We start from the raw sequence: 14,486 nt of genomic DNA, 5'->3' as shown, positions 1-14,486 counted from the left end.
ATGACCACTATTCCCATTCCCCTCTAACTAGTCGGAATAGACTGTGCTAGGAGTGGGTACAACAATAGACCAACGGAGCGGGGATCGAACCACCACCCCTCGGTGATGAGTCCAAACGCTCTTACCGTTGAGCTATTGAGGCTAATTGACTCATGTCAAAAACTAGCTGACGCCGCGCGGTTCCACCCGCGTGGTTCCCGTTCCCGTTGGAATACTGGGTTAATATCTTACTATATAAAAATAAGTCGGGTTTTCCTTCCTGACGCTATAACTCCAGAACGCACAAACCGATTTCCACGATTTTGTATTCATTGGAAAGGTCTCGGGCTCCGTGAGGTTTATAGCAAAAAAAATCAGGAAAAGGTAGGGGTAGGGTAGGGTAGGGGTAGGGTAGGGGTAGAGTTGGGTAGGGGTAGTTGAAAGTTTACATCGAGTTTCACGCGGACGAAGTCGCGGGTGTCCGCTAGTATATAATATATATTCCTTAATAAATAGGCTATCTAAAACTGAAAGAATTTTTCATATTGGACCAGTAGTGCCTGAGATTAGCGCGTTTAACCAAAAAACAAACTCTTCAGCTTTATAATATTAGTATAAATATAAACAATATTAATTTCGTATAGTACCTACATGGAATAAGGGTTTATGTACTATAACAAACAAAGAAAACAATATTAACAAATATATTAATAAAATTATAGTTACAACTTTTATACTAGCAAAATTAATAATAATAGTACTAGATAAATACATTACATGACATTGACTACAATACCACATCAATAACACCTAACTACATATTATGTTTTCTGTGCCTACAAGTTGGTTCTTGGAAGGTCCAGCATCAGTTGGGGATGAAGTGACACGATTCTTTGCAGCATACTCAATAATATCTTACTTTGAACTAAATTGTGTTTGCTTGTAATACATCCTGACCAGAAAACTTGCTTAAAAGTCCCTTTTTCTTTCTTCTGTAAAAAAATGAAACCATAAAATTAAAAACATTGCAGAACAACTACAAATTTTTGAAGTCTCAATTTAAATATTCAGACCTATCATTAGTTATCAAATAGTTTTCAAATAAACACTTTTTCGGCTCGTGTTAATTATCATCATAATTAAAAGGAGAATATGTTTAAAATAAAATTATAATTTTGTCTGTAATGATAATCTTACCTTGATCTAAATTATGTTTTCTTGTAATTTATCCTGTCTGGATAACTTGCTTAAAAGTCCGTTTTTCCTTTTTCTGCAAAACAATGAAACCATAAAATTGAAAACATTGCAGAACAACTAGGCATTTTTGAAATCATATTTAAATATTCAGACCTATCATTAGTTATCAAATGGTTTTCAAATAAACACTTTTTCGGCTCGTGTTAATTATCATCATAATTAAAAGGAGAATATGTTTAAAATAAAATTATAATTTTGTCTGTAATGATAATCTTACCTTAATCTAAATTATGTATTCTTGTAATTTATCCTGTCTGGATAAGTTGCTTAACAGTCCCACCTTCCTTTTTCTGTAAAATAATGAAACCATAAAATTAAAAACATTGCAGAACAACTAGGCATTTTTGAAATCATATTTAAATATTCAGACCTATCATTAGTTATCAAATGGTTTTCAAATAAACACTTTTTCGGCTCGTGTTAATTATCATCATAATTAAAAGGAGAATATGTTTAAAATAAAATTATAATTTTGTCTGTAATGATAATCTTACCTTGATCTAAATTATGTATCCTTGTAATTTATCCTGTCTGGATAAATTGCTTAACAGTCCCACCTTCCTTTTTCTGTAAAATAATGAAACCATAAAATTAAAAACAGTGCAGTACAACTACAAATTTTTGAAGTGTCAATTTAAATATTCAGACCTATCATTAGTTATCAAATGGTTTTCAAATAAACATTTTTTCGGCTCGTGTTAATTATCATCATAATTAAAAGGAGAATATGTTTAAAATAAAATTATAATTTTGTCTGTAATGATAATCTTACCTTGATCTAAATTATGTTTTCTTGTAATTTATCCTGTCTGGATAACTTGCTTAAAAGTCCCTTCTTCCTTTTTCTGCAAAACAATGAAACCATAAAATTAAAAATATTGCAGAACAACTAAGCATTTTTGAAATCATATTTAAATATTCAGACCTATCATTAGTTATCAAATAGTTTTCAAATAAACACTTTTTCGGCTCGTGTTAATTATCATCATAATTAAAAGGAGAATATGTTTAAAATAAAATTATAATTTTGTCTGTAATGATAATTTACCTTGATCTAAATTATGTATTCTTCTAATTTATCCTGTCTGGATAAATTGCTTCCAATCCCACCTTCCTTTTCCTGTAAAATAATGAAACCATAAAATTAAAAACATTGCAGAACAACTAGGCATTTTTGAAATCTTAATTTAAATATTCAGACCTATCATTAGTTATCAAATGATTTTCAAATAAACACTTTTTCGGCTCATGTTAATTATCATCATAGTATTTATAAAATGAAATTATGATGTTGTTGTAACTTACTTTGGTTTTTGTTGCAAATTATAAATTTTGTAATTTTTCTGGGCTGCTTTCTTTTCCTCCATCTGTTAAATAATAAAACAATAATTAAGAACAAGACAGAAAATGGATCTAGTTTCAAAGGCCTAATTAAAATATTCAGACCTATCATATTAGTTATCAAATAGTTTTCAAATAAACACTTTTTTGGCTCGTGTTATTTATCATCATAAATAAAAAATGTTGGCATTGGCTCTTTATATTTAATTATTAAGTATTATTAATCTCCACTCCGTTCACTCCTTATGTTAGATAACCCTTCATGGAATATTTCGGGGAATAACTTGAGCAGTAACTGTGAATGTTTAATGTATGTCATCAAGGGATCCCTTTAAAACTGCACCTGGAGTCACTAGCCCCCAGAACTCCTCAAGGTTATGCTCTGCCATTCAAGGGTTATCGGTTACATTCTTAGTGATAATTGTGAGATCTATAATACAGAGAATAGGCAATTCATTTGACAATAGTGTTTCACCACTTCAGATGTCATCCGGTCTCCGACATATACACATAATGTAGTTCAATTGTAAACAAATTCACAAATAAAATGAATTTTTTCACCAAACAATCTACATGCATTACATATTTTTGTTGCCAATATTTTATTTAGAATTTGTCAAATTTTCTATTTTTACTTGGGCTGTATTTTCAACTTGTCTTATTTATTATATTTACTAAATTTTAGCTCTATTCTTTCAAAATACAATTCATTGGTTTTAATTTTATCACTTCTTACTACTTTCAATGGATGCAACAATAATAAAAACTATAAATATATTACATGCCTACAAAATCACTGAAAAAAGTGATCTGAATTTATCTACTCCACTGAACGCACACATGCGCAATTTTGTGTTTACTTACATTACTTATATATTTATCTAAATATAGTTTTTACACTACCTAAACCCACAACTCAACATTGTAGACAATATTTAATAACTTTCGTTGTATACTATGAGACCAGATGAAATCAAGGCAATTAGCCACTTGGGTTCGCCTCAGTTTCGACGCGTTAGTGACTCATCTAATAATATAAAATATAAAATCTTTGAATAGATGTAGGTACATAACCTTAACAATAGTTAACTGGTGAGAATAGAATAGTCTCGGAACTTCTTTAATCTGGAGTTCTAGAATGGAGCAAATATAATAATATTAATAAGAAAAGAAGCTGGAAGCAGCAAAAAACTTTCGAAAAAGTTAAAACTTCTCAGGAACCAATCCACGTGGTGTTTGCCTAACACAAACAAAATAAATATGAGAAACCAATAATTCATACGTACAATTTAAGATGTATTCCTATTTTGTTGAGCTGTAGTTTCAAATTCAATCGCATGTAATGCAGTTTCAAATTACAAATAAATAATAAATAACGTAAAATGTGAAATTATTTTTTCAGTCACACCACTCCCTCCACCATGAAAATTGAAAATGACAAATGTCAAACGTCAACTGCCAATTGTCAATGTCAGGTCAATTTTTTTTTCTTTATTCTTTCCCATAGGGAAAAGGAAAAGGTATTACACCGTACAGCCATGAAACGTCCATTCAATCTCTCGGTGTCATTGACGTAAAGCCTCCCGTAACCAGTAGGCTGGCCTATATTTTGGTCAGAGAATTAATAATGCCACACAACGTGGCATGGCAATACTGCCAGCCTTCTGGGTACTCTACCAATGAACATCGATTGCATACATAAAGCTGAAGAGTTTGTTTGTTTGATTGAACGCGCTAATCTCAGGAACTACTGGTCCGATTTGAAAAATTCTTTCAGTGTTAGATAGCCCATTTATCGAGTAAGGCTATAGGCTATATATTAATCCCATATTCCTACGGGAACAGGAACCACGCAGGTGAAACCGCATGGCGTCAGTGCGTCAGCTAGTTTTATTTTAAATAACATAGTGATTTTAAACTCTTTGAATTCCACTGAGACTTCTTTTTCATTATTTTTCTTTACTTACCACCTTTTCATATTTCCCCCTGTTTTTTTTTTTGCTTTCGAATAAATATAACAGGGATTTATCGATATGACATGAAAGTATCTTTTCTTTTTGTACTTTATTCACTATAGATATAATTTTAGCATAAGTTATATGTACTGTACTACAAGTCGTCAAACATAACACTGCTAACTAATCAAAAAACCGTTCGATCTTCCCCCACTCATCTTATTTTACTTTACTAGTAATACTGGCTTTGCTCTAAGCTGGTGCGCTACTTCTCTGTCTGTGAAAAAGTAAAAATTATTCTTTTTGCTGTATTTGTTTAATTTTAAAGTATCGATGAATTTATTAATTCGACATCGCTAGAAGTCCCAAAGGTAGCGTAAAAAGAGTACCTACTCTGAGACTCGTGCCTGAAAAATCGACCGATAGATACATACATGCGTATCAAAATTTTATCATATGGAAAACAGACAAAGATGCAAATTCATTTTCAGAAAGTGTGTTTCTCCACAAATATGCTGTAAAACATCTTATAACATACGTGCGCTTTGATAATTACAGCCTCAGCTTACTTGTAACCCTCGCCTACAGCTCGGGATAGCGATATCGCCTCGGCTGTAATTTTCAACTTATATGTATCTTAATGTAGGTACTATTTCAGCACATAGTAGGTACGACTAAATTGCATAGTGATTTTTTGTAGAAAAAACAATATAACTTAAAAATCGTGAAATTTCGGCTAAAATATATTTCGTTAATAGGCCTTGATATCAATTTGTAGAGTAGTGGACACCCGCAACTTCGTCTGCGTGAAAGTAGATGTAAACTTTCAACTACCCCTACTCTACCCATACCCTATCTTACCCTACCCCTACCCTACCCTTTTTGGAAATATATTTCATGTACAGAATTGACCTCTCTACAGAAATATTTAAGTATAGATTTTGGTACACCCATGCACCGTTATGTTTCAGTCTAAAGAATAATGGTTACAACTTGCAAAAGATTATTTTATAGGTGTGAATGAAGCAGATGGCATACCTCAATACCATTTCTGACACAACACTTAGCAATAATTTACATGGCAAGCAAGGTCTTAATAGCGAGCGATTATTATCAGGTGATGCTTCTGCGCTCGCCCAAACCCCTCGGTGTCGACGCAGTGGTCCCGCATAGAGCCATCGGCACTTACTCAAAATGAAAACAAAAACTAAATAGCGGCTTATAAGTTGGCTTTTATGCAGAAAAACATTTTTAGGAATTTAGCGACGCGACTGACGAAGTAACACAGAGTAATTCCACAGCAATACCGTGACGATATTATAATCACTTACATTTGACATCTTTAATTTACTAGGCAACCATGGAGTACGCGTTAATACTTTGACATGACTGCCATTTTGCCGGCAACTTACTTGCCGAGATCTATACTCGTGTCGCCTTGTGCCCATCTACCTGAGCCTCATGTGCCTGAAACCTAACTAGATTTGACGACCTCTCTGGCCGCAATTGGTAGTGTTCCTACTCAATTACTGTGGCCCTGGGTTCAGTTAAATAGGCTTAGGTCTGGGTGGTAGGCAAGCGCCGTGGCTAGTTACCACTCTACCGTCAAAGACGTACCGCAAATGGATTTAGCTTCGTTTGCGATGTCACGTGGAATACGTCAGAAGTTCGAGTACGCGATGGAATAAGTATCTCTTCCAAGTAAACCCGGTTCCATTTTAGACTGCATCGTCATCAGGTAATATTATAGTAGATAACAAGCAGGTATAGTCAGATGCAAGCTTTATGACGTCTAGGTTATGGTTTTGTACGATTTACAACAATCGTACAAAAATCGAGACGTGAGGCGACTTCGGGTGGGTGGGAGGCGCGCGGTGATGCCCTGCCGCCGCGCCCCTATGTAACCGGGGATACCTAAAATCTTATATTGCGCAGCATAACGCACAATATACGGAAATGTTAAAATAAGACCTTAAGACCGAAACGCAACATTGTTGATTGGCGGCAGAAATTAGCATGGCCTTACATTCCCGGGGAATTCCCCGGTAGAGCTCTATCACATCATTATCAACCCATATTCAGCTCACTGCTGAGCACGAGTCTCCTCTCAGAATGAGAGGGGTTAGGCCAATAGTCCACGCTGGCCAAATGCGCATTGGCAGACTTCACACACGTAGATAATTAAGGAAATTCGCAGGCATAGAGGTTTCCTCACTATGTTTTTCCTTCACCGTTTGAGACACGTGATATTTAATTTCTTAAAATGACATAATGGACTGCATTCAAACCTACGCCTTGTGGAATCGGAGGCAGAGGTCATATCCACTGGGCTATCACGGCTCATACATAAATAGATTTACTACCTAGGCACTACTGATTTACTTTACAGGCACAACAAATAGGCTACAGTTTGACGACTTCTTTGCAGCGTTCCTTGCAATCGAATCCTGTGAGCAGAAACTCTGTAAGCGGCCTGCCACACGGTGCATGAGTGCCGTCGGAAATAGGCAGAGAGGTTTTTTTCTGATTGTAACTGTCGTAGGCTCTGTGATGGGACCTCAGCGGCGTTACATACGGCGTAACATCGACCCAATCGTTACTCGTACTGTTTTATTTCATGCCGCTCGTCCTGCCCACTACTCCCTATTTTGTCGTTATTGAGTGCGAGTCAAAGGACTAATAGGTGCCATCGCGATTATTTACGCGAGTAGAATAGTGTGTGGACACAGCAAAATCGAGGCAGCGCGAGAAGCATTGTGTTTCTGGGGCATTAAATCCATAAGTACCTTACCAACATATGATATTTTAAAAGATACGTGGGGTTACGGGTCTTTCGCTCCACGGAAGTCAAATAAAGCTCTGCTAATTAAGTTAACTATTATTTTATAAAACTTTTTTAAAATACCTAGCTACTAATTTAGTTTTTTTTTTCGCAGGTAGATGTAATACGCACATTTCGCCTACTTAGGCCTAGTTTTACTTTAGTATGTTAGTCGAGACGAACGATTTTTGGGCGGTAAATTCAAAAATTGTTCATACTCAACTAAAATACTAAAGTAGTCCGAATTAGGCCTAGGTATTAGTACCTACCTACACTAGCCGACCAACCGCGGTTTTAACCGCATAGTTCCCGTGAGAATACGGGGATAAACTAATATAGTCTATAAAATATGTTACTTAACCTTTTTTGTCCTCTACCCATACAACGTACACTTGTACCGAATCGTAAATCTATAGGTACGTACAGTTTATCAAAGAGTATAATATATAGCTATATATAATCACTACGTCAGTATACCTACGTGACATGCCGCGGTTTTAGTAAAAATCAAAATGGCGGCGGGTCGATTTATGACAGATAGGTTCAATGACCTTTCTCTGACCATGCTCCTACCATAGGTCTAAGGGACCCTTGAAATAAGCTACTTACCGCTCAAATCCACTACGGTACAATCTCCATAGTTGCCTACCAAATTTACCTATGGTGAGAACATAAGCGTTCCATTTATACCAGAGGTTCCAAAACTTTTTTTACATAGCTGGTTACGGTAGACCTCCTCACCTCTGGACCCCCACCTACATTTCTACCATTTCCCAAAACTCAACAAAAAATGGGAAGATTATACCTATCTGTAACCATGGAAAATCTTTGGATATGTTTGGATATGTCTATGTTGCAGCTGAGTAAAAATTTCAAGTTTTCGAGAAAAAAAAAGAGAATTGATTAATGAATTAATTGATTATGCTGTCTATATGTCTATGTAATATATGACTAAAAAAAGTAAAGTTATCCAATCAAAAAAGTGATTTCATCTAACACAGCAAGAAGCACTAATCAGTTCTTAACTTCTTACTAATTTTATTTAGAAAACTACCCATTCCTAAGAAATCACTATGAAGCTAGATACATTGTAGTACGCGGGTGAAACCGCAGGATTCTGCTATCATTTATAAAGACGAAGGTCTGACCATTACAGGCTCTTACTTTTCAGATTACTTGTGTCTAAAAAAAATAGCATTGAATACTATGAATTGTTTGTTTTTCCAGTCACAACAGCTATTTATACAATTAAAGCAAAATAATATGTAAATGTATTTATTAAAAACTTGAAACAAAACATCGAAATTAATAAAAAAATCATTTATTTAAGGTTGAACATAAGATGCACATCTGCAGTTTATCATAATTATAAATACAAAAAAAGATTTCTTACCAAATGTGTTTGTTGAATGGAGTATATCAATCAAATTTTAAAGAAGTTTCTAAATCAAATAGGCTTATAATGGTCTTTTTTATTTAATAATAAAAAAAAACATAATTTCAGTTCTATAAGTACTTTAACAATTTAGTAAACTTTTACCAAATGAACACTCCAGTTTAGCCTGAGATCAGAATAAATAAAACAGATGTGTTACTCAAAATTTGTATCCAAATTGGAAGCATTTTGCCAAAATTTAAAATGGATTAGGAAATTCAATTGATATTTTATGCTCTTATAATTTTAAACCTACAACATATTCTTATACTAACACCTTACATATTGATTTACATTTAACATTAATGTCTACCTATAATATATTTTCATAATACATTTATTTGAAATTAATAATAAAAATTATTAAGTATTATTATAAATAAAAATAGGCAGACAATAATTTATAGTTTTCACAGGTTACACAAGAAAAGTTTGCAAATAAATTACTTAACAATGATTATTGTAAATAATAAGTCTATCTTGCAAAGATGCACATTCATAACTTTCATCAACTATTATACTACAGCCACAATGCAGATCTTACCTTCGGAAATTTTAATTTGTGACATTTAAACCACATCACATACGTCACATACACAAGTCAAATGATGCTAAGACATGGAAGGATTATAAAAAACATTTTATTCTTTTCTTGGTTATTATTGGATTTATACACTGAATTTACACCTTACTCTATTAATTTAATTCTTTTTTTTTTTATAAAATAACAAGTTTGCTTGGTTAGTGAAAATAGTCACAATATCATTAGATTTGAACATTAAAATGTTAATGTTAAATCTATGAATGGTGTTACATAGCTTGTATATACACAATACTGCCTGAAACCATGGAAGTGCATCACTGACAAACAAGTTGGGCAAATCAATATGGGCTATAACTCAGTTATCACACTTCCAAATTTTAATGTTATTTACCCTTAGCGGTTATGGTCACTGATGATTTAGCAGGTTGAGGTATAATAGTGATCTCATCACTTATTTTGAGTGGTTTGAGCAATGGATCTGTGTCGGGGGCCTTGGAAGGTGGGCCAGAGTTCTTCTTGTCTATCACACGCTTGGCCACTACACTGTGGGCGGAGTAGACATGGTTCTCAAACTGCTTGTACATACCAAAGGTTGCAGTGCACACTGTACATTTGTACGACAAGTGGGCAGGCTTCAGAGTCATATTGTGATCTCTGGACACGTGATTGAGCAACTTCCACTGGTAAACTCTTCCACATACAGGGCATCTACCTGCATCCTTGCCTTTGTTGGCAGCTTCTTGCATAGAACTTGTCACTAATCCGTGCGAGCCCAACAAGTGCCTCTCCAGACCCTGGTCTGTGAAGAACCTAAATTGACACTTTTGGCAGTTAAGTGGTGGTCTGTTATAAATCATCTTAGGATGGATCTTTACTTTGTGGATCCATTGCATGTGATTCCGCAGCTGTTCCAGATCTTTGATGTAACCATCACAAATCTCACAAATCACAAATGTAGCTTTGGAGTTGACATTGGAATTTGACGAAGAGGGTTGTGGGGCACGTGGTAAGGGTGTAATGGATATCTTAGGTGTAGCAGACAGATTTCCTTGGCTATTGGGTAAAATTGGATAATTAGATATTGTGGTCCCACTAGGAGGGTTGTTATGCATGATCATTACTCCACTGCGAATTATGGGCACTCCTGAAACTGGTGCACGTGCAGGACCAGCGAGGGGAGGTCGGCCTCGTGGACGTCCCAATACTGGCATGTTCGGCATAATAGGGTTCGACATATTCATTGGTGGACGTCCTAGAGGACCCATTGCCACTTGTGATCTATTGTAATTGGATTGATATGGTCCTACAACATTGTTCCGGGCTCTGGATAACTTTGGTATCTTTGCTGGGGGCTCCCACTCGAGAGGTGGAGAGAGGTTGAATTCAGGTTTAAACTTCTTAGCACAAGCAATAAGATGACGTGCCAGTTTAGTTTTGCTATTATCTTCAAAATGGCAACTGGGACACTGCTGATAAGCAGGCGCTCGCTCCAGTCGTCCCCTGATGTTATGCTCAGCCTCCATGTGGTACAAAATGTCATGTGGACTACGAATCTCAAATGGACATGTGTTACACTTGTAAATATTGTTCTTCATATGCGGTGCTTCCAAATGATGAGACATAACTAAAATGGATTCAGTTTTAAAGCTACAGAAATCACATCTCTTTTGTTCTAGAGCATACGGTGCATTGAGCTTCTTACTGTATGCTAAATTCTGATTCAGTGATGCAATAGCACTTTCAGTAGCTTTAGTGCTGCGACCTGACTTCTTTTCTTTGTATAACTTTCTATTTTGTGTTTTTAACAAATCACTCTGAACATACTCCTGGACCAAGTTAAGTCCAATGTTTATGAAAAACTGCCCTAAAGAACAATCAAAATAACTGTCACTTTTACCCTTGATCCCCTTTACAATCATATTAATTGGATCTTTTATATCTTCCTCTTTTTCTTTAATTACAACCATATCACAATCACTGAGGCCTTCCTCTTCAGATTCACTGGAAGACTCTCCATCCCAGGAATCGTCATCCTCTTCAGTTCTACGCTTCCTTCGTTGCTTTTTCTCAAGCTTCTTCTCTTTTGCTGCCTCCTCAGCAACTTTCTTGCCCTCCTCATCACTGTCCTGTTCATCTTTAACTTCTTCACCACTCTCAATTTTCTCCTGTTTGAGTTTTTCTTTCCTTTCCTTTTCTGCTTTCTCTTTTTCTAGCTTTTCCTGCTCTTCTTTTATTTTCAGTTCTTCAAGCTCTTTGCCTAGCTTATCTACAAACTCCCTGAATGGTTTAACAGATGGTTTTTCATATACATAGGGAACAATGAAAGATGGTGCTTCAACAACAAACATGTCATCTGTTAAAGAGGGCAAAATATTTGGTTGTGCAGCTGCAGGCACATTGTTCTGATTAGATCGAGGAGGAGTTGACTTACAACTAATTGGTGTGATTGTTGTTCCTCTAGCAGCAATACTTTGACACAAGTTCTGTGCATCTAATGTGCTAGTTGAAGTTTTGTTAGCAACTGGGGTTGATCCTTTACCAGATAAAATGGAATTGGTGTCAATAATAACTACTGTAGGCTCTTTGTTATCTTCACCATTGTTTGATTCAGTCTGTTTTGTTGCTAAACCTGACAGACTTTTAGTATCACTGATAAGAATAGGTTTCACCTTGTTGTGGGTTTGGTTCAGAGGGTCCTCAATGGAAACTTCCTCCACATCTGATTCTTCACCTCCATTTTCTAGAGGCTGTTCGTCTTTTTCTTTATCTCTATCTTTATTGCTTTGTTGAGACCCTTCAGAGCTATCGTTAGAGTCTGAACTAGAATTTGAACTGTCATCGTCATTTGTCACTACACAATCTTCTTCATCACTAGTTATTTCATGCACTTCAGGACTGTCTCTGCCAATGGAACCACCATTTTGGTTTTGAATTTCATTCTCAATCTCATTTTCTTCATTCTCTGAGTCACTGCTGTCATCCTTGGGTTGGCTACCCTGTGAGGTATCGTCATCTCCTTCAGTGCGTTCATCTATAAAACAAACAACAAACTGTTAAGAGGACAATCACAAATAACTTTGCTCAGACATACATAGTGGAAAGTTGAAAGTCTCTCTGACTGATATTATTGTCATCAACTTTTTTAACTTGTACTCCAGTGTTAAGTTCATGCTGACTAGCTTTCAATAATCTATTTACCTGTAAAAAATTGACTAACCAGGTAAATTGTTATATTGTATTGTAAATGCTGCATAACTGACACATATTTAAGATAGACCATTGAAAACTACCATAATTTTCAACCAAGATGGATCAGGAGGCTTAGGATCCAAAGAGATTTTATTTATATGAGGAAATATATATTTATTTATTTTATTATTAACATCATGCATTAGTAATAAAGATTAGTATATGTGTTTACATTACAAAGTATGATGCTTCTTTAGCATTTTTGAAGATATAGTATGGTGAATTCATATTTTCAAAAGAGATATATGGAGTGTTTACTTCTCCTGCTATTATTAGAGATTGTTTTTAAATTAATTAAATTGAATTTCAGCATTTTAAGTATGTTCATCTAAAATCACTGAAAAATTATATGTGTTGTAACTTTCTGTAATGGGGCTTCTTGTATGAATGGTACTGGTTGACTTATGGAAGTAATAAAAAAGGAGAAAGAGAATTTATTTTGAAGATTTTTTTTTTAATATTTAAAACTTTTTCAATATAGAACATACATAACTTATCATCATTTGGAATTTCGTCCAAATAAACAGTTTGAAAGTTCTATTTTTCACAGTATTTTAGCAGCGTCTACGTTTCAAAAGTTGTCCGTGTCCGGCGTCAGCACTCGGCTGACGCCAAAAAGTAAAAAAAAAGTAGAATACAAAATTAACCTAACGTAATTTGAACTACGAAATTAACCTAGAAATTAGGGCAGATATGAAGCAATCAAGTAGTTCCCAAGTTGGAGCCTACAAAAAAATCCATTTTTTTCGTTACGTAGCGTCGCTAAATCATGTGGAGTAAGGACCGCCATATGGGATTCCATGGCATTACTCCGAAAACATAGTTCCATCATGTTTGATGGTAGTTATATAGGAACACCTCAAAATTTCGATAATAGATACGAGTATTTAATCAGTTTTGGTACCTGTAGCCGTAGATATAGACATTTTCTTGAGTTATTTAACGTAAAACCAAAAAAATAGCACAATAGCACAGTAGCGGAAACCAAACCAAATCAAGCTGTCAATTTAAAAGGTTTTTATCAACGTCATTTTCTGTACCGATTAACAAACAGACGCTCTATGACTTATTTCACAGTGTATTCACAAAAATACATTGCTTTTTAAATTTTAAATTAATTCTGAATAAACAATATTGAGTTTTGTTTTTTTAATAAAACTTATATTATAAATTGATTATTAAATATGACTAATAATCAAGTAAAATATATTCTGGATGAAAATCGACATGAAAAAGACCTTTGCTTAGATAGAGGGGAATGGGAGAGTTCTCAGCGGGGAAAGGACGCGGTATTCCATAATGGGAAGACTGATTAAAAAAGGAGCGCTAAATTTAAAAAAGATGGCCAAGTGCGAGTTGGAATTTAAATTGTACCGTACCTGAGAGGATTTCTAAAAACCTAACCGGATAACTTATGAGTCCTCAGATTTATGGAGTTTATTCATTTTGGTTTTAATAATTATTTTTGCATTGTGTATGAACCAGAACCATTGAAGACAAATAATCAATTAAGCCGCAAAAAGTGCAACTTTTCTTGAAATTTTTTTTATGAAATTATGAGTATGAATCTTAACAAAATGAGTAATAGGACTTCAATGATTACCTACGTCCTTTACTTATGAAAACACGAAATACTTTTATTTACTTGATAATTTGATATTCATTTAGTAAGTGACCTTAGGAATGGATTAAGGTCATGGCAATGATATGTAGGTAGGTAGGTACATACTTACTTATTTAATTTTATCATAAACAGCGCAGCCATAACAGGGCCAGGCCTCCCTCCTTATAGGCGAGGTGATATGGAGCTTAGATCCACCACACTGCTCCAATGTGGGTTGGCGAGTTTAGAGTGATAATGTTAAATTCATTAACTATCACTATTAAATATGTCAGTGATAATAC

General features: G+C 34.8%; 1 protein-coding gene and 1 long non-coding RNA gene across 3 annotated transcripts; both read right to left on the bottom strand.

The window, feature by feature from the left end:
- Positions 1–668: 668 nt before the first annotated feature.
- Positions 669–4,002, bottom strand: LOC112056801 (uncharacterized). 2 transcript variants are annotated; one of them, XR_008251072.1, is made up of 8 exons: positions 3,864–4,002; positions 2,542–2,603; positions 2,285–2,356; positions 2,009–2,081; positions 1,731–1,803; positions 1,454–1,526; positions 1,177–1,249; positions 669–971 (listed from the first exon to the last, which is right to left on the bottom strand). It is a non-coding gene; the product is annotated as an uncharacterized LOC112056801 (long non-coding RNA). The 2 variants fall into 2 exon arrangements; XR_008251073.1 differs by lacking the exon at positions 1,731–1,803.
- A 4,610-nt stretch (positions 4,003–8,612) lies between these two features.
- Positions 8,613–13,644, bottom strand: LOC112056798 (MOG interacting and ectopic P-granules protein 1). The gene is made up of 2 exons (XM_024097286.2): positions 13,486–13,644; positions 8,613–12,363 (listed from the first exon to the last, which is right to left on the bottom strand). Exons 1-2 carry the CDS (start codon positions 13,505–13,507, stop codon positions 9,716–9,718), a joined length of 2,670 nt encoding a protein of 889 aa, XP_023953054.1. The 5' UTR covers positions 13,508–13,644; the 3' UTR covers positions 8,613–9,715.
- Positions 13,645–14,486: the final 842 nt, after the last annotated feature.

This window comes from Bicyclus anynana, chromosome 8 (assembly GCF_947172395.1).
Source record: "Bicyclus anynana chromosome 8, ilBicAnyn1.1, whole genome shotgun sequence".
Classification (NCBI taxonomy): domain Eukaryota; kingdom Metazoa; phylum Arthropoda; class Insecta; order Lepidoptera; family Nymphalidae; genus Bicyclus; species Bicyclus anynana.
This window is presented reverse-complemented; position numbering and strand designations above follow the sequence as displayed.

Bases quoted from the DNA above. Each gene is read 5' to 3' on its own strand.
- LOC112056798 (XM_024097286.2), bottom strand. From the start codon at position 13,507: ATGTCTATATCTACGGCTACAG. The intron at 12,364-13,485 runs GTACCAAAACTG...TTTGTTTTATAG, and splicing joins GTCTATATCTACGGCTACAG to ATGAACGCACTGAAGGAGAT.